Source organism: Phalacrocorax aristotelis, chromosome 2 (assembly GCF_949628215.1).
Source record: "Phalacrocorax aristotelis chromosome 2, bGulAri2.1, whole genome shotgun sequence".
Taxonomy (NCBI): domain Eukaryota; kingdom Metazoa; phylum Chordata; class Aves; order Suliformes; family Phalacrocoracidae; genus Phalacrocorax; species Phalacrocorax aristotelis.
In genome coordinates this window covers 119,809,359-119,836,588 of record NC_134277.1, presented here as the reverse complement: position 1 = coordinate 119,836,588, position 27,230 = coordinate 119,809,359, and the positions used below count along the sequence as shown (strand labels likewise).

Sequence of the window (27,230 nt, the reverse complement as noted above, 5' to 3'; positions counted from 1 at the left end):
CCCCGACCGGCCTAGTGCCTTTCCCCCTTTCCCCCCTTCCCCCCGGCCCGGCCCGGCCCGGCCCCGCCTGCGCGGAGCCTGCGCGCTTTGCGCCCCGCTCCGCGCCCCGCCGGCGCCGCGGAGGGTCGGGGCGGGGCGGGGCGGGGCGGGGCAGCGAAGGGCGGGGCCGGGCAGCGCCTCGCTGCGAAGGTAGGCGGGCAGGGCCGGGCAGGGCCGGGCCGGGCCGGGCCGAGCCGTGCCGGGCGGGGTGTCCCAGCGCCGTGCCCGGGACGGGCATTAGTCAAAAGGAGGGGAGGGGTAAAAAAAAAAAAAGTAATTAAAGTCGCCGCTGCTGCGCCCGGTCCCACCCTCCCCACCGGCCGGCTCCTCTGGCAGACAGGAGGGGACAGAGCGAGACGGCCCGCCGCCGGGACGCGCCACCTCCGCCCGCCTCCTCCCGCACCGCCACCGCGCACTCGCTCGCTCGTCGCGGCAGCACCGGCGGCGGCGGCTCCCCCTTCCCGCGTACCCCCGCGCAGCCCCGCGCACCATGGCCCCCGCAGCCCCGCGCCTCGTCCTCGGCCTCCTGGTGAGTGAGTGGGGGTGAGTGGGTGGGCGCGGGGGGACGCGGAGACGGCCCGCTCACGCACCTGGCCGTGCCGCGGCGCTTTCCCTCCGCGCTGTTACTTGCACCACCGCGGGTGCGCAGCGCAGAGAATCTTCTGAGGGGTCGATCTCCGCCTTTTTATTCCCGAGAAGCTTTGGCCTCAGTGGGGGTCCTCGTTGGGGGCGCGCTTCGGTGCGGGCGCAGGAGCGAGCGGCAGCCCGCGCCCCGCGCAGGGGAGCGCGGTGGTTGCGCGTCCCCGGGGCGCATCCCTGGGGCGCGTCTCGGGTGGGGGGGGGTGTGGGGGGGGTGGGGTGTCGGGTCGCGTGGGGGGGCTTTCGGCGAAGGGAGAAAACCGGTTGGTGGCCGGGTTAGGTTTCGGACTTGTGGTCGGGTGGCTTTTGGAGCGTGCCGTGAGGTTACGCGGTGGACACACGCTCTGGTCGTTAACGCTACCTCTGGTTATTCATAGAAAAAATGTTAAGGTGCAGTTCATTTTCTTCAGATCTGCCCCCTCTGCCCGCCGACGGTTGTCCCTATTCCATGCGAAGCGTTTGTGTGTATGGTGTGAAGCGTGTTAAGCTCCGCTGGAGGAGTTAGTTGTGCATTGAACAATTTCAGCGATTTAATTTACCTTCATTTTACTGTATTTGTACATAATTATCAGCTGCAGAAAGGCCATTGTCGGGGAGAGCAGGGGAGTGCCCTTTCTTGTTTGGTTTTTTCCTTTTTTTTTCCTTTTTTTCCTTTTTTTTTTTTTTTAGTGAATGAGTGAAAGTGATTTGTCTTTTGTTTCTTACCCTCTTTCTTCCCTATTATCACTGGCTTCACAAAAAAAGGGCAGATGATCGTTTGAGCTTGAAAGAAAAACACTCGGTAGTGCTGAAGCACTGAATTTATTGTTTTCATATTCATTAGATACGTGCATTTTAATGGAAGCGTTACTACTCCAGACATTATGTGTGTCTGCCTTTGCTAGGATATTCATAATAAAACCCAAGCGAGTTTACTCATACATCTAATTAAATAAAGTAAAAGAAATTCCCCTGACAATTAGAAAAAAACAACACCTAAACTCAAGAAACTGCTGAAGCGTCTTCTTTGTACGAAGTGGAAGGGCATCACAGCTTTTTTTTTACCCGGTGTTTCCTTATATCTTGATCTCCACGAATAACTACGATATTTACATTTTTTTAACTCTTCGGTAGTTCTTTGTACTGGCATCAGTCTGGCTTGGCATTACTGTTTCAAAATTGGATGTCATTGATTCTTAAAATATCCTAGAACAATGTAGTAAGATGGTGTGATTTTAATAATAATTCATAAGACAACTATCGGGAGAGAGTGTTTTGTTAAGCACTGCTAATAAGGAAAGTGCCTACTAATACGTAAACAGGGATGTTTAAATTGTTTTACATATACATATTTTTATATCTCATATATATAAGGAAGAGTATGAAGAGCTTTGGTGTTGCAGTGCAGACACAGCATTTAAATTGCTTTAACCCAATGATTAAATTCCATGTTTTGACTTTATGTTTTTTAGCTGATCATAGTTTTTCTAAAAGTTCCTAATGTCTTAAAGATTTTAAAGTATTTTATTTAAGTATTTTCTTAATAAGAATTATAGGTCATTTTCAGAATTTCCATTAGCTATTTACTGCTTTATACCTTTAATCGTAAGGGAATGTGCCAAATAAAGATGACTTTCCTTGTAGCTAGACTTTCATTCTGAAAGAATAAATGTACTTAAAAGGGTGAATACATTTATTTACTTTTCTCTATTTCTTCGTTTAATTGTATGTGTGATTTTTGGATTACAATTTTAAACATCTGGATAGAAACTAGGCAAGATATACATATACACATGCACACACATATATATAATCTGAGGTCAGGACTAAACTGCTCTATGCTGAGGATAATCTTGGTACCTCCATATGATTCTTTTTATAAAAACATCTGGTTACTTACTACTCGTTTGAATTTTGAGGAGGACTCCATTTTGTAACTGGTTATATGGGAGTGGACTGCTGTGATACACAACATTTTGTTTATGCCATATCTAATTGCTGGAGCTAGATCTAATTAGTTTGTTGAGAATGTACTTTGAAGATGCAAAGTGATATGTAAGTGCAAGTGTCGTCATGTGGTTTTAATAAGACACTTGCTCCTTTAATGTTAAGCATCTCCACAGTTCTGCCGAACTGAGTTCTGACAGGTTGAACCTTAATACTTAGAGACCTTGGACATAAACTGGCCAGGAATGCTATTGGAGGGAGTGCACTGTGAAGCTGTATTTTGCCTTTCTGCTGCTGAAGTAATGGTGTAGGTGATAACTATGTGCTGCATAGTACTTGTCCTTTTGGCTGAAGAGTGCTTTCTGTGCCTTTTCACTGGGTTGTCTTAAAAAACAAATGAAAGGCAGCTTCAGTAACTGCAGTTATTATTCAAAATAGCATGTAATTGTTATTTTTTTTTTCCTGATTTCTTAATTTGTTTTCTAGGTACTGAGTTTCTGCTGTGAAGCTTGCAAGAAAGTAACTTTTCATGTTCCTTCTGAACTAGAGGCTGACACCTTAGTTGGCAGAGGTGAGAAACTGTGAGATGCCCACCTTAACAATACAACATTGCACCTTTGCTGGAGATGCTGTTAACAGTGAAGGAGTTTATTTTTTCTTAAATGGAATGAATGGATGACTGGACAGCCAGTTAAACAGCTGGATCAGCTTTTTTGTGAAGGATACGCCCTATGTTTGTTACGGATTTGAACTCTGGCTCCATGCATCCATTTGACTTCTGCGTAAACAGCTATTGTCAGCTTTCAGTATTTATTTTAAAACAAGAATGGCAGAGTTTAATGGTTTCAAAATTTGGAGTCTAGGGCTTAGTATTTAAATAAGTGGCTTAATATTCCAGAGTGCACACATAACCCACAGAGTCACATGAAGAAGTCAGTAAGTCATTCGGATAATGGAAGGAAAACAAAAAAAGAAGACAAAACCCACAGAAGCAAAGCACCCAGAAGCTGCTGCTCTGTCTAACACAGATGTGACTTCTCGGCAGTGCTGGGGCAGTCAGGGCGTGCAAGGAGAGGAATTGCAAAGGTGTCCTGCAAGCACTTTCAGTGGGGCGAGCACTCCTGTCTGACTGGATGGTCTGTCTTGGTTTAGGGCAGTGTGCAAGTAACTGAGAGGAATAAGGAAGACAAGAAAACACCCCACTCCTTTTTTTTTTTTTTTTTTTTCACACCAGTCTTTGAAAGGCAGCTTTTAAAGGTGTGGCATAGGAGCTGCTACAGGGTTCTGTGCTGCCTGAGACTGATGTTGAGGGTTCAGAGGTGACCTGTTTGACTCCTAGGACAACAGAGGATTATGCTCCAAATCTGCAATCCTAATCCACGTTCCTACAGAAGGAACAAATAAAGTGGACTGGTAGTTCATCATAATAGAAGTACTCAGAATACATAGCTTTAAAAATGAAATTTTAAAATGAAAGCTGTTTAAGTATTTAGCATGTTCTCAGAGAATTTAGCATTCCTGTGTGTAAATAAACCTGATTTATATAAAAAAAACCCTTCATGTTATTACAGTGCTGTTGAAGAAATTGCATAACATTGAACTTAATTTTATTTTCCCAAATGTTTAACAAAACCTTTATAGCTGGCATGTCATTACTTAAACATTTATTGAGAAAGCATAATATATTTTGCATTGGTACGAGGACCATACCTTCACAATAAGTCAGGATTTTCCTGGCTGTTGTAAAGTTTTTTATCTTTCTGATTTACACAGTGTATACTAGAGGCTGTAAGAAAAACGATCCTACAAAGCTATGGCTGACTGAGCATATTGTTGATTCGCATAATCATCAGAAACAAAATCTCCAGTCTGATATTTTTGGAAATGCAGTGCTGTAGTATGCAGCAGTATGAGACACCTTTAAGTGAGGCAATGATATTCTCTTCAATACTAAATTTTCATTGTCCAGATTGACAAGGGAGAGGAGTCACTACTGCAGTACTATAGCAAGTCTAGTGAATGTTTAATTGAGCAGGGAAAATAAAGACTTAAGAAAAGGAAGGAAGAAATAATGTAATATTTAAAATTATGCTTCCTATCTGTTCTTGCGTTCTCGAAAGAGAAATGAAATCTAGTTTCTTGAAAATCTACGTAGATTGGGTGAAATTCTGACTCTACTCTGCTCTGGGAATTTTGCAGTCAGCTTTCACAGTCAGTTTTCCCATCCACTGTGAAGTCATTGAAGGAGTATTGAACAGTTTTGATTTTGAGAACATGACACTGACACGTCTTATTATCTGCAAGGGTCATTTGTCTAGAGTTTAGGTCTCTGGCCTTCATCTTTATCAGGGTGCCAAATCATTCTTGGTTACTGCTGTGGTCCTACTGCCGTTCATTATGATTATCCTGATTTTGCTTTTTCTCCAGCTGTAGTGCTGAATTACTCACTGATAAATCAAGTTTATTGGAGTGCATTAAAGTTTATTTTAGCCACAAGTGATAGCAAATGCAGTAATAATACCTGAGAATTATGCTGAATTTACCTGGTACTTCCTAGAGACTACATGGGATTCTATCACGTACATGTTAAAAAATTGCCAATCATTTGTTCTAGAGTTAGTCTTTATCTCTCCCATCTGTCTGCCTCTTAATTTAAAGGCCTTTGTCCTCCCAAGACTATTAAACCACATAGTACCAGTCATTGCTTTCCTCCTGAGGGCAAAACTTCCAGATGTCATGTCTCCATTGGGCATTTGCATTAATTAACCATCTTCACTGATTTTGGGGGGCATGGAGCACAAGGCAAATGTAATAGCTACTGATCCAATAATGAGCATGTCTACAATGTTTTTTGCATTTAAATGTATTAGTTCATCTCTGATGCTTCAGTAATTTTACCAGTGTAATAGTGTCTTGTTGAAAGATACCCATGAAGCACCCATGTCCTTTAGGAAACACTTATGAACACAAGAGTGGAAATTCATGTAAACTTGGTCAAATCTGAGTGCATAAATGGGTTCTAGAATCTATATTTGTGATGCTGAAATATTGTACGATCAAATTTTGAAGACTCCATCGGTCAGTAAATATAACCTTTACTTAGGGAATGTTTTTTGTTTTACGAGGAATGTTACTATTTCACTGTGAGTTATTGTCTGATTATTTTTTCTTACAGTTGATTTGAGAGAATGCCTTCCGTCTGCAGAGGTCATCAGTTCCAGTGACGGGAACTTCAAAATTCTAGAGGATGGCTCTGTGTACACAACATCTGCTGTTTCTTTGTCAGCTGAGAAAAAGACTTTTACCATATTACTTAAAGACATTCAAGAACATGTACAAAAGAAAATACATGTTAGTTTAGTGGAAGAAGAAAAACGGGTGAGCTTCTAATTTCAAGATACCTTACTTATTTGTAATACTGTTTTACAGAGTACAGCTTCATGTTGGATAACTTTAGGTGAATTTTGGAATTCAAACAATCAGGCAAAGCACTCTGGTGTAGAGTGTATTTTTATTTAGCAGTTGTTGATTACTGTGTCACTTAAGTCAGCAGACTTTCTTTCTGAAATGGGGGATGCTAGCAAGGATCTTGATCAGGAATGTCATGAATCTTAAAAGCCAGGTTTGAGCAATCAAAGCAGATTTTATTTGTGGAAAGTATTACAATGAATGAAAAAACTCTTGGAATACTATCATGGGTATAATCAGAAATGAAGACTGTGGAAAAACAAATGGTCAGTGGGGAAACTGGAGCAGAGGGAAAAAAGGTGGAAATGCAGGACAGTAGTTAAGCAAAAATATACACAGTTAAGAATATGCAGTTATATTCTTACCTGTCTTTTTATCTTCTAGACCCAGACACACAAGACCAGGCATGCTAGAGATACAGTTCTCAAGCGAACCAAAAGAAATTGGGGGCCTATCCCATCTGTTATGATAGAGAACTCACTGGGACCTTTTCCGCTACAAATTCAGCAGGTATATTTTATATGGATCCTAATTTTGTGACACAAGCTAGTTTTGTATGTGACTTTTGTGATAGAAAAAGAACAAAAGCGAGCTCTCTTGTATTCCCTACTGATCCCATTCCTGCTATTATTTCTATCTCGTCTGTCGTGTTCATTGTGTATCTTGTGATCTTGTAGCTGAAATAACGTGATCATAGTTGTTGGGATGAACTGGAAATGTGCAAAAGTTGTAAAAAGGATAGAGGTATGCTATCAGAGGAGAGCTCTTTGGCCTGGGAATCAGTGAATTTTGTAATTAAAAAAAAAAAACACAAACAAACCAACCCCCACAAAACGTTGCCTAGAAAAAGATTTTTGTAGACACAGAGTGGGGGAAATCTTACCTGGATGTCTACATTGTTTCTGGGGCTCGAGGTGTATACCTGTAGCATTGAAGACTGATGTGGCCTATATTATTAGGAAAAGCACTTACTGTAAGAAAACAAGTAGGCGTGACAGAGAAATGCAAGAACTGAAGTTATCATAGATCCATCTAGCCTGCACTAGATTACAGAGTGGCTGGTAGCAGATGTGTAGAGGCAAGTGTAATAACAGAGTCTGTGCAGAGCAATCATTCTTCTACTAATCTTACCTTCCTAACTTCTGGCATTCAGTAGGTAGGGAAAGTATTTGGGGAGGAGAGTGTTTTATAAATAAATAACTGCTAATATTACCTCCTTGGTGCTTGTAATGAGATGCAGAGAGGCTGTCTGAATTGGTGTGTCTCTGGGCTATAGGTAGTTTCCCCTCCTTCCTGCCCTCCTTCCTGCCCTCCTTCCTGCCCTCCTTCCTGCCCTCCTTCCTGCCCTCCTTCCTGCCCTCCTTCCTGCCCTAGTTGCAAATCACGTTCACAATGAGTGCATTAAACCCAAAATATCTTGAACAGGCAGACATAATAACCCATCTGTATCTGAATGTGTCTTGTATGTTCAGTATTCTAGAGACATTAGATTTCAAAATAATTTTTTATATGCACACTGTCATTTCTTTAATTGTTCAATAGCCCTCAACACTTCTGAGTTTGAATTAACTACCCCTTCTCGTGCACACACCTTGTAAAGGAAGGCAGTTACATGGCAAGCTGCTTTCCTATTCCATGAAGTTTAAGCTGGTAAAGAAGTAGAAGTAAATAAAGTTTTGGTTTCTTTTTTTTTTTTTTTTGTGGGCTGTTTGTTTGTTTTTGTTTTTCAAGAGTTGCTTCTTGTGCTAAATGTGGTCAAGAAAAGGGGAAAAATGTACTAGAATGATGCTGGTGTTCTTCCTTGGGCTTAAAACCATGTTCTTTATAGGTCCAGTCAGACACAGCTCAGAACTACACCATTTATTATTCCGCAAGTGGGCCTGGAATTGATCAAGATCCAAAGGGGTTTTTTTACATAGAAAAAGAAACTGGAAATATCTTTGCTACTCGTGCAGTTGACCGTGAACAATATCCAAGCTTTCAGGTACAGGCCTAAATTATGTAAATATAATTAAATCTTTTTTTTTTTTTTTTCTATCATGCATATATTTGAAAGCTGGGTTACAGGGGAAACAAGGAGTAGACGAGATCTGGAATCAGCTCTCTCTTCGGAGTAATATCTTCATTGTTGTAGGGTTGAAATCAGTGACAAATGAGGAAATAGCTGTTCACCTAGATCTTGAGAGTAGTTTTGATTTTCACTGCTTAGACTCTAATTACAGCATAAATGTAGTGAGCTATTGGATTTATATCACTTTTGGGAAGAGTTTGAAGCTATCCCAGAGTTTTTCAGGGAAGGCTGAAAAGGTCTGCATGAAAACAAAATAACGAGAAACTCTAGATGGCTGTGGTTTTTTTGAGCCTCTCTTTCTCAAGCTGTTCAGTTTTGGTGTTTTGTTCACAAGGTACATTGCTCTCTCTGCCGGCTGAGAAGTGTAAGAAGGCAGTTAGTAGAAACAAACAGCTTCTAAATAGGTAATTTCCAGTACCTGTTACTGCATCTTATTAGGTTATGTTGTAATGGGCAAATAGTTTTTCTGTTGTTGATTTTGCTCTAAATAGCAATATTTACATCTAAATTTTTGGTAAGGCTGAGATTGCCTCATAGACACCTGGAAAAATGTGTTCAAGAGACTTGGAAAAAGTGTTTGACAGAGTTGGGGTGGGGGTGGGAAGAAAGTGATTCAAATACTTGTAGTTCGAGGAATGGAAAGGGGAAAGATTGGAAAGCGTTTAGCGGTTTTGTGTTGCTGTCATAAGATACGAGTCACTTCCCATTTCATGTGGCTGTAGAGCCTGGGCTTGAGAAGGGTATGCTTGGCATGCTGTATTTATTTTTATTGACTCCTCTGTTGAACTAAAAGTGTAGTAATACTTCACGTTGCATAAGCATGAAGCGAATTAGTGAATTTATGTCTTACAGATCATTTGCTTTGCAACCACTCCAGATGGTTATTCACCAGAGGTACCACTTGTGCATACAATCAGGATAGAGGATGATAATGATAATGCTCCATATTTTACACAGAACCCTTTTGAGTTTTTTGTGTCTGAAAATTCCAGAACTGGTAAGAATTGTTTTAAATCAGTGAACACAGTTACCACTACTCAGCTCAGTTACGTACCAGTATGACTAGGTGTAATCCTGCCTTTTAATCAGTTTCAGTGGGATTTCCTAAGGAGTATTCCTATACAACAAAGGCTAAATTTGCAAAGAGCAGCTCAAGATTTCTTAATGATTAGAAATTCCAAAATGTCATCTCAATCATAGTGAAAAGTATTTTGTAAAAAAAGTTTTTAAAAGCTGAGATGATTCAGTGCTCCTAAAATGGTGTAACAACTTCAGAACATTATTCTTTTCATTTTATCCAAAATCGCCTCTTTCCATAAAACATTTTGATTAACAGAACAGCTGTTTTTAACAGGCTGTTTTCCGAAACAACTAAGTTGGTGGTGTTCTAAGGCCTAAAATACCAAAATACCTTTGATTAAGCTTACAGCGTTTGTCCGAGCTGATAAACTGAGGTAGGACTTTTCTGTGGGAAAGGGAGGGGAGAATGCCTTGCTTTTGCCCATACCTGTAAAAGGCAGGGATTTGATTGTTACTGACTTCACGTGTCTGTGTGACAGAGGACAGGGAGAAAGGTAGACGCCCAGAGAATGAGGTATGAAAAAGCCATAGCTTGCCATTTCTCGCTCATCTCCCAGGTGAGGGGTGTAGAGTGGGGAAAGTCTAACTTGTTTCACAAAAAAGGAAGCAAAGCGTCTTCTCCTTCACCCCAAAACACCAGCTACATTTCATTCTCTGAGCTGTTCTACTTATTAATGGGTGAATTACTGATTTTAAGTGAAGTTCTGAAACCACTCCGGCTATAGGGACGAAGTACAGCAGTGCTCCCTGAGAGGCAGTACTGCAGTTTGAACCATGTCAGAAAGCACCGGACCTCCCCTTCATCCCCCCTGGCAACTCCTTCAGCCATGTTTGGGATGGTCAATTAAGAGTCACTGTGAAAACCACTAACTGAAATGTAGACTTTTAGTATTTCTTTCGATTATACTTTGTGACAGCTGCAATAATTACAACTTTGTCTAAGAAGGAGAAAAAATAGCCAGAGGATTAAAATAGACAGTATTACACTGTTACTGTATTTTCACTACTGTTTTACTGTGTTTTCAATATTATTTTCATTTAGAGCTAAATGACAGAATTGCTATTTTCATGTATCTAAAATAGAAGTATCTGCTCAAATAATTTTTCATTATTTATAGATTTTTCTGGAACTAAAAATTGATGTAATGTGTTCACAGGTGCAGTTGTTGGAAAAGTGACTGCAGAGGACAGAGATGAGCCTTTTACTCTGCATACTATGCTGAAATACCTCATTTTGTCACAAGACCCACCAGGCGACAGAGCATTTTATGTCAATAGTGAGACTGGTGAAATTCATGTAGCATCACCACGGCTGGATAGAGAGGTGATCTTTCCTGAAGCATCTTTAACTGTCATCTAGGGCACACAGATAGATTCTTAACTCTGAATTGCTGGCACGGGAATCAGCAGATAAATAATTTCTGTTATCCTTTTTTCGTTTCCCTGTCTAAGGAGCTTCCAAAGTTTTCCAGAGACCTATAATTGGTCCAAAGAGTTTCTGCGTAGATCTACCATGTTCTAGCTAATCTCAGCAGGGGACCTCCTGCTGCTGTCTTATTCAACCTGTGGATTGAAAATCCTATGGATTTTAATTTTTTTCCTCTGTTCATTCATCCAATGAGTCACTGTTTCCTCCTAATCAAGCTCTACGTGAAGTGCTTCTTGCTTCTTTGCAGAGTAGACGAACCAACTTTTCCAGAAGTAGTCAGTTAGTCAGTCATCCCCTACTCAACAGAAATATCTCCAATACCTGAAACCTAAACAGTAATATAATATTTCCCAAATTTAAGGTGCAAACCATTTATTCTTACCAGCTAGCTTTCAAGTAAATTAGATACAGGAGGTTTTAGTTTGTATTTTATTTGGTTGGGTTTTTTTATTCATAAAATGCTGCATGAGAGAGATTGTTTACGCTAGAACAGCTGACAGGCATGTGTATTCCAAAATAATATTTCTAGCATGAGACAGTCATTCTAGGAAAAAACACTGCTACAGGCACATCTTTTCTGAGGAGAGAGTTATATTCTGGCATACTTATGTCACTTCATGGCTCAAAATCTGCCTTAGCAGTGTGTTGCAAAATTGTGCACTTGCAGCTACACTGCTTAACTTCTTTAGCAAGAGAAAAATGGAGTGACTGTGAGCATCACCATGCCTACTAAGGAAACAATCACAGTGACTACTAAGGGAAGGGAAGCTTGAAAAATTAATCCACTACCTATCTTTTAAAGGTAAACTTATAAAATTGAACAGGAGATTTCTTTCCTCCACCTGAGAAACCTAATGCTACTTCCAGGCATTCAGAACTGGAGTTACTGTCTTGATTTACAGACACCCACATTTTGTGCCCAGTCATCCCACCTGCCCTGCCCCCAGCCCCCTCCCAGGTTCCCCTTCCCTGGGCTGTTCAGTTATTAGTAAGTCTAAAAAAAGCCTTCTGCTGTGGTGACTCAATTCAGGGATTTAAGTGGACTGCTTATCAGTGATCCCCTTGGAACTGATAAGGGCACTGACTCCTTCAGTGCCAGACCATGCCAAATGGGAGGCATTACCTTGTCATGTATAGCCCAAACAAAAGCTGATTGCAGCACCATTTCTGGTCATCCTCACTGAAATAGGAGACATGCACTGAACACTTTACCAGCTGGGAACCTAAGGGAATGCTCTGCTGCTCCAAAGTGGAGGCATAGATAGCAGATGAAAGTGCATCGTTTGCATCTTCCAAAACATTGGGTATCGGAAGATAAAGCTGACATTGTGAGAATCTTGATTTGATATGGGGTATAGTCTACAGATTACTAACAGATGCTCACCTCAGTGCTGCTTGGCCACTGAAAAATTTTTTACTTGTTTTTGTTTTGGAACGATAGGGAAAAAGCCCCAGAGCTAATTGCCTTATTTTGTAGAGGGAGCAATGAATTTAGAGCACAGTTGGGGAGTGGGAGTAAAATGTTTAGTTCTACCCTTGTACATAACTATGTGATTCAAAAAATGAGTATGTCAAACTTCTGTATGCTTTTATTCATCTTTTCAGCGGACAGCCCTTTACAATTTGGCAATGGAAGTGAGAGATATGAATGGTCAGTCTTTTGGTTTGTGCAGCACAGGAACAGTTGTCATTAAGATCCAAGATACAAATGACAACGCACCATGCTTTAAACAGACACAAGTAAGTCCTCATAAATGAAATGTCTGTAAAAAGGTAAAAAAACAAAAAGGCTATTTTTATCCCTTTACTAATTTTCTGGTGGTTAGTCCCCCAAATATGAAGTGTAATGCCCTGAGATAGTTAATGCCAATATAGGCATTTCAGAATGCCCTGTTGGTTGTTGTGGTGTTTGGTAATTAGACTTATTGGTCTATTAGTTGTTGTGAGTCATTTGCCTTAAGTCCATTTGGAGAAAGCTGATATGACTCATTCATCCACTTCTGCTGCAATGCATAGTCTTAGAAATCGTGTAATTTAACCATTTTCGGGGAGGGGACAGATGCACTCCTAAGCATTGTCGTGACCTTATTACCATTTGACCAGCTTTGAATACTTCCGTGTTGCAAATGAAAACGTTAGTGTCAGTGAAGTAGATGCAAGGATTTTCACTGAGATTTTCTATGCTATTCCACCTTTTTTTTTGCCTTATACAGAAGTATTATTTAAACTGCTTCCTGTTTACCAATAGCTATAACTCAGCATTAAGTCTTTGCTTGTTGTAGCCACCTGAATTATTGAGGAGAGATAGTATGTGTCAATAACCACGTGTACAGCTCAAATACCACAGGAGTTTTTGTAATGCAAAATTCATGAAAAATAATTCATTATCCATGAGGAATACACATATACCTTATCCATTCCACTCACTACTGTAGAATATCATCGGTAATACTAATTCAGAATCACTGTTACATGTGCTTCTTGAGCTTGTCCAGAATAACTCTTTAAAAAGTTAAAAAAGTAAGAAAAATCCTTCCATCTTTTGCCATCCAAGTAGAGATGTATTTCATCCTTCTTGGGTTTTCTTCATGTTCTTGTGGTTTATTTATATATATTTTTAATTTACCCCGATACCTCTTCCAATACTCAGCTTGATCATGTTGTACACAAATTAGCACCTGTAGCTGATGTAACTGAGGGGAACTATGCTGATTTACCTTTCCTGGAAGGAAAATTCCAGACTTACTCAAACTATCACTCTCACAAGTATATGAAGGAGCTGACGTATGAACTGTGTTGGCAGGAAAGGTTTACTGTTTCACTTAGGGTGTAAGGGAGGAGTGGGGGAAATATGCTAATGCATGAAAACAGAATAAATCATTACAGCAGCTTGGTAAATTGACCCCTTGGGTTTAAGTAGAATATTTAATTACAGTGTTCTTCAGTCCTGCATCGTGGAACGGTATTCTCTGATTTAAATGGAGGTTTGTTTTGTGTTTTGTTTTGTGGTTGTGTTTTTTTGGATATCTCAAGTATGAAACACGAGTGGAGGAAAACAGAGTGAATGTAGAAATACTGAGAGTCTCTGTTGTTGATCCTGATGAACCTAATTCGCCCAGCTCAGTAGCAGTGTATGAAATTATAAGAGGAAATGATGACCGGTCCTTTGAAATTACAACAGACAAAAACACAAATGAAGGAATACTGTGTGTTGTTAAGGTAAGTAAAAATGGAACTGCTAGAGGAAAATTTGTGTGTCTTCAGGTGTTGCTTTGAAAACCAGTAATCTAGAACTGATTTTTATGCAAAGAATTTCTGTAACTATCAGGCAAATCATGCTTTCTTCCCGATCTGAACTCTCTTCTAGAGCAGATTGTGTAATGCACTGCAAACAAGGCTTGGTGGTACCTAATCTAGAAAATTTATCTTCCAGAGTACTCCTCAGTTTTGTGTGCACAGAATTCAAGGAATTCCCTTTGTTTTGTTGTTCAGAAGAGCTTGTGCTTTGCCTGGTTCCATCTTTGGGGTTGTTTAGACTTAGGGATGTAACTGAGGAATGCTTCCTGACTGGGTTTTTAACAGAAATGGGAGTGTGGCAGAAGAGTGGGAGGGATGAGCACCTCCTCCAGTCTTGTTGTCTCTGGGAGTTGATTAAACTTAGTCACTCAGCATAAAATTCTCCAGGTTTTATTTTGCAGGGCAGTGACTTCAGGTTTGCTTTTCTAGGGTGTGAGGGAGTCCGCACAGAGATAAGTCTGTGTTAGTTTAGTTACCTGTTACACCCAGCACTTTACAGATGTGAGGTAGAAGAACCCCTGTACCTGTAGTCCAGCATGTTCCTTTGCTTCTTCATGCCTCTTTTTCATTATCTGTTAAAACTGCAATAACAGGTAACTTCTAAGGAGCAGAGAAGATTAATACTAAAAATTTGAAGCTGTAAATCATAAGGGTAGAGATGCCAGTTAAATTTGGGAGTTTTATTTATTATATTTTTGTCACCAGTAATCATTAGAGCTTTTTTCTAAAGCTATGTCCCTGGTATACTAACCCAGTTGAAATTTCTTGTATTTAGTGTAATGCTATAGTAGACTGGAGAGTATTATGACTTTGGCATATAAATAGCTCTATGAAAGGCATATGATATCCTTGGAGAAGGTGACTAAAGTGTGTAAAGTATGGTAGATACTGATCCAACCCCACAAATTCAGGTGTATTTGCAATGGGGGAAGTCTTACTAGGAAGTAAATGTAGGTGCTAGCAAGAAGCGTGGTTGACTTGTGCTGGAAAAGAAATACATGTAACCTAAAATAATGGCCAGCTAGGTGTGGGAGGAGAAAATCCTCCACCGCATTTAATTCTTATCTCAGTTCTGTTAGTAACTGACTATCAGAGTACTCATCTGAGATTTTACAGTGGTGCTGCTTACCTTATTAGGGGTAGGTCCTCAGGTTCTTTTTTTTCACTAACTTAGAACTTAACTTTTTTTAAAAAAAATCATGTCCCTTTATTGCATCTCAAGCTGGATGTTCCAGAAGGATAGCTGACTTCTTTTGTAAATAAATCTGGTACAGTTTTATCTATTTAATAATTGGACAGTGGAAACAATACCAAGTTTGTATTGGTTTGAAGGAAAAAAGCCAACACCCCACCTTTGTTACAGGGCTTGGACTATGAAACCACCAAGCAAAGGAGTCTTGTGATTACAGTCCGCAACGAGGCACCCTACGCGCTGGCACCACATTCACAACAACTTTCCCAGAGCACTAGCTCTGTTACAGTGCATGTCCTGGATGTGGATGAGGGGCCCGTGTTTAAACCCTGTCACTTACGCATAGACGTTAAAGAATGTGAGGAGATTGGGACAGCTATTGGGAGATACGTAGCAGAAGACCCAGAAACTGGAAATAGTGAAGGCATATGGTATGAAACAATGTTATCTACTAGTTAATTTGGAGTACAGCATGGGTGGGATACGGGCAGAGGGGAAATAGCTGTTGATGCTGTGTATATATGTGTGTGTGTGCACAAATCTCAGTGTACATGAATGCATGCATCTATATGTGTATGTATGTACATATACACATGTACGTATATTTGAGACCTTTAACTAAACAACTTATTCTTGACAGCTACCGTATACCGCCTAGCCAATGTAATTGGATCAGCATAGATGAAAAATCAGGTGAAGTCAGAACCATTAAAGTCTTGGATCGAGATGTAGGAGAGATGAGACAAGGTCAATGCAATATCACAGTCCTCGCAATAGACAGAAGTGAGTACTAAAGCTGTCAGTATTCTTTGGTCTATAACAGATGTTTATGTGCAAATTTAGTGTGGGGACAGCTATACTGGTTCAGACCAGAGGCCCACTTAGTCCATGCTTTTGTCTTTGAGGTAGCTCTGTTAAATGCTTAGGGAATATAATACAGCAGGGAAAGCATTTAAGAAATTGGGGCAAATTCTCAATGTTTTCAAAAGTTATCTTCTGCTCCCATGTGAAATCCTTTGTTAAGTTTAAATTCAGATATTTTCTTGTAGATTGTATTTCTTTTATTTCCTGACTATTTTGTAAAGTGATGGCACCTGGCAGCCATGAAGCTGACAACAGAGAAAGTGGAGAGAGAGAGAATTTCTTTTTGAAAAAAAGTTGTTGACCTTGCAACTCTTACTGTTTCCTTCTCTATCTGACTTCTTGGTGTCTTGCTTTTGGAAACCCTTAGTTTAAAAGGACCTCTAAGACTAGCTGTATTCATTGCTGTATGTTATTGCGCTCTTACTCTTATTCGCAGTCATCTAGGTTCTGTAACAGTGTTCACACTGTGTTGCTCAGGTGATGAGCTCTTAGAAATTACTCTGATTGCAAAGGAAGGGTTGTACACTCAGATTCTCATTCTAAAACAGGTTCTGATTCTGATTTAATGTGAGTCATCATCTATTCTTTCTGATTAATTTGGGTGTATGCATTTATTGTAGGAAAAGACATAGTTTTGCCTCAGCGTCATCAAGCCAAGAAGATCATATACACCTTTCACTTCCCAAATGCTAAATGTAGCAAATGGATTATCAAAGAGAAATGTTAGGCTTATAGGTCACACTTTTAATTCCAAAATATGTACATTACATTAAAAAGGAAAAAGGGACTGCCTTTCTAAATCCAACAGCAGGATTTAGTCTGAGCCCTTAAACAGCAGCGAGAGTAAAGAGCAGACTTTTGGAAGTTGCTTTACAGCTAAAAATTCTAATTCTGTCCAAAGCTTGCATATTAAAATTAAATGGAAATAATATGAATTTAAAATGTTTAGAACTTCTGTTGCATATAAAGCAAACATTATATATGCGTCTGGAATTGAGTGGCTCTAGAGAAAGTTTTAAAAAGCAGACTTGATGTAACTTCACTGGAATGCATATACAAGCATTGACCATTCCTGTATTGGAAAAAATGTAATTAGGAGGGAGAGCTCATTCACTTCTTGCATGTAGGCTTTGGTGACATAATATGTGTCACTGCTGAATCCTGCTGCTGCACGGTGGCTCAGAGGGAAGAGGACAGAAAGAAGCCCACCGTTTCTGAAAGTGTTTGTGTTCCCAGGGGAAGTGAGGGTAGGGAAAGTGTAATTTTTTTTTCTCCTTCCAGAATAAAAAGGCTGGAGAGCTTCACCTGCTGCTTTTGACTCTCAATTTAGCTTTGCATCCTTTACCCCTGAGCTATGGGCTCTTTCTCCTCTCATCCTCCTGTTAGAACAGTATCTGTCCCCACACAGATACAACAAAATACATTGCACATGCAGAATATGGAGCTCTGGGAGCTGTTGAACTATGTAGCTGGAGTTCTGCAACCAGCTAAGCAAAGACAAGCAGCCAAGACAGAGCTGTGAGAAGTCCCTCTCTCTTTTTGGCTAAATCAGCAGCTACTTTCCACCTTACTTCTAAACTTGGATATTAAAGTTGATGATATTTCATTGTGAAAGTTTGGACTAGGAATAAATATGGGAATGTTAGAAGTGCTAAAAATAGTTATTTTAATCTCATAGATGGCAAAACAGGCACTGGAACGATTCAGGTTGTCATCCAGCCTGGGAACAAGAATTACCCACGAATTATTAAAACGGACTATATAATATGCAGAGACAGAAAACCGATCTGCCTTACTGCACAAGATGCTGATGAGGATCCTTACAGCACACCCTTCGTATATCACATAACTGACCGAAGCTTGGCTTCATCATGGAAGATAATTCGACAGAATGGTATGTTAAGACTTCCTTCTCTTCACTTAGCTGTAGGTTGCAAGAGGAGGCTTTGCTACTTCTACCTTGGGTGGACTGTAAGAATAGATTGGATGAATATATGGAACTGGTGTAGTAGGTGGGGCTAACAAGGTAACCCTGATATCTCCAGCAGCTCCTTCGTTTCATTTGCTGTACAGGACATCAAGAGTATGCCAGAAATAAAGGGGAGCAGCTAAAGTATTCTTTTTCTTAAATGTCCTGGGTTTGAAACAGTTTGCAGAAGTTAAGAAGGTGGCACTGCTGGCATCACAAAGGCAAGGAGAAGGATATTACATTCTGCCTCTTAAAGCATGAACAAGAATCTATCCCTAGAATCCTTGGGTCATCAATAAGCTGCTGCCTGAAATTACGGTGTAAAAAGATTAGATGGGAGGACAAAAACTGGTGCAATGCTTTGCATCAGCATCTCTGGAAAAGGAAGTATACATTCATAATTCATAAGGAAATTAAGAATGAAATGGCTAATACTCTGAAGAAGAATACAACTTTTCTTAGGGTGCTTGTACAGTGGAGAGCTGGAAAACTGAAACTTTGCCAAAAATTGATTAGAGGCTGAATAAAATCCTGGCAGGTTTGTTTTTTTTTTTTTATTAGTACTGCAGTCAGCCAGCACATCTTTGGTAAAGCTGAGCTGGGTGAAAGAAGACATTACTATCTCCCTTAATATAGTTACGTCAATTTTTATAACTTTGATAGAATTAGATAAACAGTTTATTATCAATGGAATCACTGTTTCCTAAAATTTGCTGATATAAAAATTTATAGCTGATGGTGGTTTCCTGGTGGGTGCCAGGTGATGGCAACAAGAGCAGCATGTACATTTGCTACCATGTTGTCATGAGTTAGACTCAAAAAGGTCTGATTCTGAAGTGGTCAGACACTAATGAAATGTAAATACCAGCAAAGTCTGAGAGCAAAGGCATCTAAGAGTTTCAAGGTTTATATTAGACAAATTGAAAAAACATTTTAGATGTCACATGTAGTTTCATATACCTCATCATAAAGCAACCGTTATGTATATCAGTGTCTATCTTGTACGTATTTTTTACAAATTATTTCTTTTGCCCTTTAAAACATGTGGTTGCTAGTCATTGCCAGTACACAGGGCAGCAGGCTAAGTGTATTTTACCTCCCTCTGAATACAGCAATAGAGCTGAAGAGTGGAGAAGGTATAAATTAAGTTTATAATTTATTATTCCAATCACACTACTGGAAGTCCTTTTAATAAATGTCAGTTCAGTTGATGGTCTTTACTAGTAAGACCAAATAGTGTCATTTACTATAATGAACTGAATAAACTTTAGAGTTTCAAATCATATGTTGTCAGACGTCTGTATAAGGCTTTCTTTTTCAATTCTAACATTTAAAAGGTACTGAAAGTATAAATCCTTCCAAGATGTAGTTTTGTGTCAACACATTTAAGCTAGCTGTAAACTAGGAAATACAGATCATGTAGCAGCACAGCTAGAAGTTATAGTATAGAAGGGAAGATTGTGATTATGGTCACATTTGTGACAACAGAGTTTCACGTATTGTTAACACTAGATCTGGTTTTGTCTTTTTTTTTTTTTTTACAGATAATTCTGTGTGTCTTTCACTAATGGGTGATATGCCATTTGGAATATACAATATTCCTGTAAGTGTGACTGATAATGGAGGAAAGGTAGGAGAGTACAACATAAAAGTTAACTTCTGTGATTGTGCTACTCCAACCGAATGCAGTAAGTTCCGTCAACTTGCTAGTGGAAATGTTACTCTTGGTGTATGGGCCATCCTTGCAATGATCTTAGGATCACTATTATTGCTGCGTAAGTACACTTCATTTTTTAACATGACGTGCAAAACACTTAATTTTAAAATTAGCTGAGAGAATCTGATTCAAACTTGATTCAAACATGTCTTTTTCTCATTTGGGTGGTGGTATAGCCCTCGTCAATGACTTAATGTACCTGCTCTATTTCTATCAGTATCACAGTCTTCTTGCTCTCATATTGTTGGTCATTACTGTGAGTGGATTTCTGTTTATTCCTTTAAGTACATTTTATGTAAGATGTTCTGTGTGTTCATGTTAGCAAGGCCAAAAAATACTACATTCAGCACTTGAACTGAAAGAAGACAGAATTTGTAGTGCTTATCAGATCTTGCCTTGAGGCAAATACAGTTTGTTGGTGAGTTTAGTGATGGTTTGGGGATGCACGTTTCTGTTTGTAGGAATGCTAAAATCAGTTTCCCAGGGCTTTCTGTGACCTTTCTTGTGTCATGGATTAACACATGGAGTGTCTGAGACACTGGCTTTCACAAGGAGTTTTACAAGACCCAGCACAGCATTGAAGGACAGGTTGGATACTTCCACAGCAGACCAAACTGTTGAACACATGTTGTGTTACTGGAGTTCTCAAAGACTAACAGATTCTTAGCAGGTTGATATTGCTGTTAACCAGTGAGGTGGTGACAGTGATATATAATAGCAAAGCCAGGTCATTTTCCTTTTTTACCCGAATCAGACATAGCCTGACTAATAACATCTTGAAGAATCACCAGAGGACACGCTACAGCAACAAATACTTCAGAGTTTGGGTTCTATTTCTTTCTTCTTTTTTTCAATTTTTTTTGTGGTAACAATCAACCTGTCTTGGCCCCATTCAGTCTGTTAGCTGTTCTTACGCTGGGACCTGCACATGTTTTGAAGGTTAGATGGATCCCTGTTTTATCTAAACAGGGCAGGTACCCAAATTTGCGATAGAGCCTGGAGGTGGAACTTTCAGATGTGGGGCTGGTCAGTAGGGGGACTGTGTGAAACAGGTTTTTTGTCACTACCCCTTTACTGCATTCCTCCCAGATAGACCCATTGTTGTGGCTAGGTTTTAGCCTGTGTATCCTCTACTCAGTGCTGTCAGGGATGTCTTCTTCCCATCTGTCAGCATCAGGAGGTGACCCGCTGGAACCACTGATGCAGATCTCACTGACAGCTGATAGCTGCAGAAGCTAAATGAGCTTGAAAATGGCTCTTGGCCAATTTCCACACAAGTTTATAAGTGAAGCGATCAGTTTGCTCAATGGGCAGTTAGACAGAACTGCACTGTTTCTCATGGGCTTCTTTATTTTTAAGCTATCAACTTGAAAAGAGAAGGAAAGAGTGGTTCTCTGAACTAAATGTTTAGTCCTATGTTTGGGAGAGGTATTAGTTGCTCATGATTCTTTTATACAAAGTAATTTCTGGCTAAGTCTCCATGACAAAACAAAGAACTAATATTTGGGAGAAATAAGATGAATACCAGGAATTAAATAAGAATGTTTTGTAACGTAATACTTGAAGACCTCCAGGGTCTGGTGACCTGTTCTGTGAAGCAGTTGTTTCTGGTATTGGGACCTTTATCTTGCATATTAGTTCCTTATGACATAATTTGACATCTGCATGTTCATACATGAAAAATGTCTTATATACAACCTTGTTGTAGTCATAAGACATGATTTTTCACCTGGATTTGGTCTTAACTTTTTATTACTGTGAAATTTTGCAGTCACTGTGTTTTCATAAGGGATGCTTGCGTTTCTTTTGGGGAAACCAAGATGCATTTTAGAAGAATGAAATAGTTCAACAGTGTGGTGAAAACTCTATATACTGTTGGAAAAATGTATATATGTGCAGTTTAGCATATGGGCTTTTTTGGAAATAAATACTTTTTAAACCATACTTGATGTTTAGGTACTTAATGAAGTTTGTTTTATTAGCCTTTTTATCAAACAGAAGTAGATACCATTATGAGATAAAGTTCATAGTATCTTCCTCACTTATTTCCTTTCCATAGTAATCCTGATCACAATTTGTGGCTGCTGTGGCTCTGGGGTAATGCACAGGCATGTGACTGATGATTGTGCTAATCACAACTTAATAATTTCAAATACAGAAGCTCCAGGAGAAGAAGTTATGGTAAGTTGTGTATTTACTTCAGTGTAGAAACATGTGATTAAGATATCCGCAGGGTTTCAGTTTGAGAACAGGATCACCTGCGAGTGATTTACTAAAGCAAATAAACAATGAACACAAGGATCATTAGATGTGCTTTGCTATTTAACAAGAATTTGAAAATCCTTACTTTAGGCAGACTTGGTAGTACCATACATATTTAAACATATCCTGCGGTTGTTAGCCTGGCTGCCTTATAATTCTTCCAGACTTTAACTGTTTTTTTGGAACTTTCACGAGAACATTTTAATCCCTTCAGTAATTTTCAACAATGGGATTAGATTGAAATTTACTATTTTGCCTGTGTTGAGTGTGTGTTTATGGCAAAACATTATTGCTTTTCCTTGGAGAAGGATTTTTAAATTTAGAGGATAGTCATTATAGATCAAAGGTGGAATTTCTGCCCTTCCCCTGAGAAATTACTCCAAATACAGTTGATTTGTGAGCCAGAGGGAAAAATACGATTGAACAGTCCATGTTCATGAAATATGTTCCTGCTTTTGGCGTCTAAGCTTTTTAAAGATTCAGTTTGCCATGAACATAGTCCAGCCCAGGACTGCATTGATACACAAGGACTTGGCTTTTCAGACTCTTCCCCTTCTCTGTCCATCACCCCCTTACTTTGCCTTCCTCAAGAAAAGGAGCTTACTTTAAAAAACATTGAGTTTGCCTCACCTTCAAAACCAGGAAATCCTAATGGTGACAAGCGTCAAATTTCTCATTGCCTATGAAGCATAATGTAGTGCCATTATAAACTGCTAATGTAGTCTTTAATTTGTGAACCCATACGAGTTTTTCCATATTTTACTCAGTATACAGACTTAATGTGTGAAGAAACAGAATGAAATTTATGAATATGACTATATCTGGCTTAATGGGTTACATGTTGTTGAATCTGAAAACCAAGTGTTATTTTTACATGATAATTCAAGAAACTAGCATGTGGAACATAGTACAGCTTTCACTGGGATAAAGATTCAGTTTTTGGATCTCATATTTAAATGCACACTTTTTCCCCTCCTTGTCATAGTACCCTTTCCAAATACCACTTATCAATCTTTTGCACTAAGTACTAAGGATAGCTTTTTGTTCAAAAGATCACAGTGCAAAGCTGGAGACTTTTCAGTTTTCAGTATTGACAGTTCCGGATTGCTCTTTCATCTTTTGAAGTAAAAAAAAAAAAAAAAAAAAGAAAATTAAAAAACCCCATAAAGGTATCCCCACTGCTGCATCTTTTTTTAGGATCACAATATAATTCCTCTACAAAATACATGTGATCAAGGAGGCTATGGAATAAAAACAGGAGATCAACAAACATTTGAAATGGTAAAAGGAAGAGGGCATACCTTGGAATCAGTCAAGGGAGGTGGACATCAGACTCTGGGATCAGTCAAAGAAGGAGGAGGACAGACTATGATGGATACATGTAGATACTCCTACTCAGAGTGGCATAATTTCACACATCCTCGTTTAGGTGAAGTAAGTATTCTGAAACTTTTTTTTGGAGTGTAGATGATGATCAATATACACAGACTTTGCAAGGAAGACACATATTTGTGCTAGAAAGGTGGCTTTCTGTTTTTGGTTTGGTTTTGTTTTCCTCTCCTTTGCTTCCCTGTCTCCTTTGGAATATTGCCCTTTCAAAAAGTCATCCTTTATATATTTTAGACATAAATGCAAATGACTTTCTTTTTTTGCCTTAAACTGTAGGCAGGATGCTATTTTTCATTTATAATATTTACTCATTTAGAATAATTGCTTTACTCAAGCTTTTGTGAGTTTTTCTGACAGTCTCTGTTTCTATTCTAACTGCTTGCTTTGTACTAATTTAAACCTGATACTTACCTTAGCAATGGTGCAGGAATGAATGTACAACATTAGAAATGTAGTTACGCCATGCTTTGGAGATCAAAAACTCTCACTTCTTGCCTAACTAGTTACATGTAAAACAGTCTTTTAATTTCAAGTGGATTTTAGTTGCTTGACAGGTTATTTAAACAGGTTCTTCCTCTTTCACTGTTACATACATAATTACTAGAAATGATTTCTTTATTAAATACTTATATTTTGTAGTCTTAATGATATAGACCAATCATGTGCATTTTTTGTATGTAGGAATCCATTAGAGGACACACTCTGATTAAAAATTAATCAATGAAAGGTAAATCAAAAGAAATTATTTTTATGCAATACGTTTAGGATAACAATTTAAGAAAATAATAAGGTGTGTTCTCTTCCCATGCAGAAGGTGCACCTATGCAGACAGGATGAAGAACAGAAGCATTCTGAAGATTATCTCCTTTCATATAACTATGAAGGAAAAGGATCCTTGGCTGGCTCTGTAGGCTGCTGCAGTGATCAGCATGAAGAAGAGGCACTTGACTTCTTAGATCAGCTGGAACCCAAGTTTAGGACATTAGCAGAAACCTGTGTAAAAAGATAAACGTGCCTTTCACAGTGCTGAGAAAAACTGTAAATAAGTGGCTGTCATACTTTTGTGATATTAGGTATTTTGGAATGGGGGGGGAGAGGTTTATCCAAATTAGTATAGACTGGTGAGAGTGTAACTAACTCTTACTTTAAATTTACAACAATTTTTTTTCTCTCTGCTAGACACACTCCATCAAAAATAAGGGGTTAAAAATATTTTTTTCTTTAGACTATGTTAATATAGTAATGCTAGTTTCTACTTAGATTCCACTTCCTATTCTTTATGATTCCTTAAAATGCAAAACTTGGTGTTGTCCTTTTAATTAATTATTCAGCTTTAAAATTTTATTGTATTTGGCTTTGGAGAAGGAAAGCTTTTTAATTCACTGTTTCTTTGTTTTCTTTTAATTCTGTAGAAATAAAACGAAAAACATTACTGGTGGATATCAAATACCTTGTTAATTTTTAACTTATGCAAACTGAGATACAAAACACTTTTTCATTTTTCACATTAAAATACTGATTAATACATTATAAAACTTTATATTTTGATCTAAAATTATATATATATATTGTATATATGTAAAATAATTCAAAAATATATTTTTCTCCTAATGGGTTACCACCCATCAAACTTGCTATCCTAAGGGATTTATGGCATCACCACGTAGGGTATCAGCATTGTATGCGAGTATATATTTTTCTTTTAAGGAAATAAAAGATTAAAAAAAAAAAATCAGGAAATAGGGGTAACTATCGTACTTCAAATGAATGCAAGACAAATCTCATGTTTACGTGGCATAAGTTTGTACCTCAGTTTCTTGTGACTTTTAGCACAGTATCATTGCAGAAATGATGAACGTTGCCAAGAGTCTTGTCCAGTGTAGCTACCACTACCTTTTTTACTTGCCTTAGTATGGACTTCATGAAACTGTTTCCTTCTGTAAGTAGAACTTGACAGAAGATAGAGCTCAAATGGATTGAGGATATATTGCATTAATAACGTGTTTTAAAGATGGCTTTATTTAAGATGCAAAATTACACTGGGATAAACTGTCTGTTTTGAGTGTATTATGTGGTGGTTGTAGAGGTAAGCATTTACACAGATCTCTGGCAGAAATCATCTGAATCCCATTTGTTATTTTACTAGATTAAGCATACATATACACTATATATATATACCAAAGCCTGAAATACCTTTGGCAGATGGCAGTAGTGAAACCTGAATGCTGCCATAAGCTATTTCTGGAATTCAACCTCTGTTTCCCAGGTTTTATATGCTTTTAATATCTACGCTCCTGGTTAAGTAATCTGTCCTCTGCACTCCCGGAATTCTCTTGTGCCTTAACAGAATACCTTCCTGCCTGTGAGAAAGAGAAGCTTGTGCAATTACTTCTGTTGCTGTAATTCTGCTTTTAGGATTTGCTCTGTAAACGTATGCCTTAGGGAGATATTTTTAAAAATTTACTATAGCTAATGATCTGTAAAAGGAGTTATTAGTAACAACAGAGAGTGACGCTGCTCTAAATTTCAGTGCACAGCGGCTGCTGACTTCCAGTGGTTGCAGTTCATTCCACGCAGATTATGGTCACTGAAACCCGTAACAGTATAAAAACGTACTAAAGTTATAAAATAGTACTTTTAAAACCTTCCATTTCACACTGTAAATGGGCTTCAGAATATTTCTGGTAAGAATTAGTTGTGGTTAATAACTTCATAGACCAATGTTAAATGTATTTTAGTCTGTCATTTGAAAGTGGTGATGAATTCATCCTGAACTAGATACACTGCCAGTGGTAAGAGCGACAGTCACCAGCCTCAAAATACTAGATGAGAACCAAGGTGTTACAAACTTACTTTATTTAAAAAACGCATGCCAGCACTACTCTTCTGAACACTACTCTTCTTTATCACTAACATAAATGAGTTTTGCTGTACATGGATAGGCAGATCTATAGCTGATACAAGTCAGGATAGCTCTGCTGTTGCCAGTGGAGTTATGCTGATTTTATGCCAGGTGAAGATCTGTCCCCTAGTGATTTCCTTGCTTCTTCGTGTCTTGCATCTTTATCTTCAGTTATTGGCTATTAACTTTTTAAGGAAGTGTTAAACTCTTCCCCCCTCTTCAATGTTTGTTTTTGTTTTTTTTTTTAATTATATAAAAATCCTATAGTTCAGAATGACCTAGGGTAAATAACAATGCACTCTTTTGAAAGTTACTTGGGGGGTGGTGTAGAGAAACCTCTGGAAATATGGTTTCTTTCCCTAGGAAATATAATAGTAGTACTGTTCTAAAAGAAGAGACCAAATTTGGATGAGCTTCAGTTGAATTGGCATTGGCTATTTTAAGTAGATGGTTGCCAACTTTCCAGTCTGGAGTTAAAATAATAACTTACTGAAATCAGAATAATGTTTTCTAGTCTAATTTACCTTAATGTTTTAGTATTTTTCTTTTACATTTCAAAAAACATAGATAATTAGTTACTTGCATTTTTGTCTGTTTTCAAACAGAGCACAAATTTGGAATCACTTCTACCTGTTGGTCTCTCTTAAAAATTAAAGTTCTGAACTGAACCAGCTATTTGTGTAAAACCAAGAGTAGAAAGGTAATTGAGATGCTTTACAAATGAACTGTAAAAGATTATTTTCATTGTATCTTCTAATCATGTGAATGCAAACTTTGTGTAAAGCATTAAGGTTTACAAATGCTAAATATCAAATAAAATTTGTGTAAAGCTTACAAATGAAATATTTCAAAATGTATCATTCACTTGTTGTTACTGTCTTGAATTACCTTAAAATTGTGGAGATTTATTCTCTTCAATTAGGTAGTTTGCAAACTATCTAGTTGTGTCAATATTATCTTAACATCATGTTTTAGGTATATTTTGT

At 38.6% G+C, this 27,230-nt stretch overlaps 1 protein-coding gene and 1 long non-coding RNA gene across 3 annotated transcripts in view; one reads left to right on the top strand and one right to left on the bottom strand.

The window, feature by feature from the left end:
• Nucleotides 1–849, bottom strand: part of LOC142053366 (uncharacterized) — a 56,831-nt gene extending 55,982 nt beyond the window's left edge. The window contains exon 1 of the long non-coding RNA XR_012659197.1: nucleotides 630–849. This is a non-coding gene — a long non-coding RNA (uncharacterized LOC142053366). The remainder of the gene's footprint in view (nucleotides 1–629) is intronic.
• On the top strand, nucleotides 205–27,087 carry DSC1 (desmocollin 1). 2 transcript variants are annotated; one of them, XM_075084916.1, is made up of 17 exons: nucleotides 216–568; nucleotides 3,091–3,175; nucleotides 5,780–5,982; nucleotides 6,457–6,582; nucleotides 7,901–8,056; nucleotides 8,996–9,140; nucleotides 10,381–10,547; nucleotides 12,258–12,392; nucleotides 13,686–13,871; nucleotides 15,313–15,572; nucleotides 15,782–15,924; nucleotides 17,684–17,899; nucleotides 19,519–19,749; nucleotides 21,751–21,872; nucleotides 23,151–23,387; nucleotides 24,024–24,069; nucleotides 24,154–24,881. In XM_075084916.1, the coding sequence occupies exons 1-16, from the start codon at nucleotides 530–532 to the stop codon at nucleotides 24,057–24,059; spliced, it is 2,487 nt and encodes an 828-aa protein (XP_074941017.1). In that variant the 5' UTR covers nucleotides 216–529; the 3' UTR covers nucleotides 24,060–24,069; nucleotides 24,154–24,881. The 2 variants fall into 2 exon arrangements, with proteins under 2 accessions (XP_074941016.1, XP_074941017.1); XM_075084915.1 differs by lacking the exon at nucleotides 24,024–24,069 and having other exon boundaries at nucleotides 205–568; nucleotides 24,154–27,087.
• Nucleotides 27,088–27,230: the final 143 nt, after the last annotated feature.

What these genes read in the sequence shown, in the direction of transcription:
- DSC1 (XM_075084915.1), top strand. Translation starts at nt 530, where the DNA reads ATGGCCCCCGCAGCCCCGCGCCTCGTCCTCGGCCTCCTG. An exon ending in TGACACCTTAGTTGGCAGAG is followed by an intron (nt 3,176 to 5,779) that starts GTGAGAAACTGT and finishes TTTTTCTTACAG; the next exon opens with TTGATTTGAGAGAATGCCTT. An exon ending in AGTCCTCGCAATAGACAGAA is followed by an intron (nt 15,925 to 17,683) that starts GTGAGTACTAAA and finishes TTAATCTCATAG; the next exon opens with ATGGCAAAACAGGCACTGGA.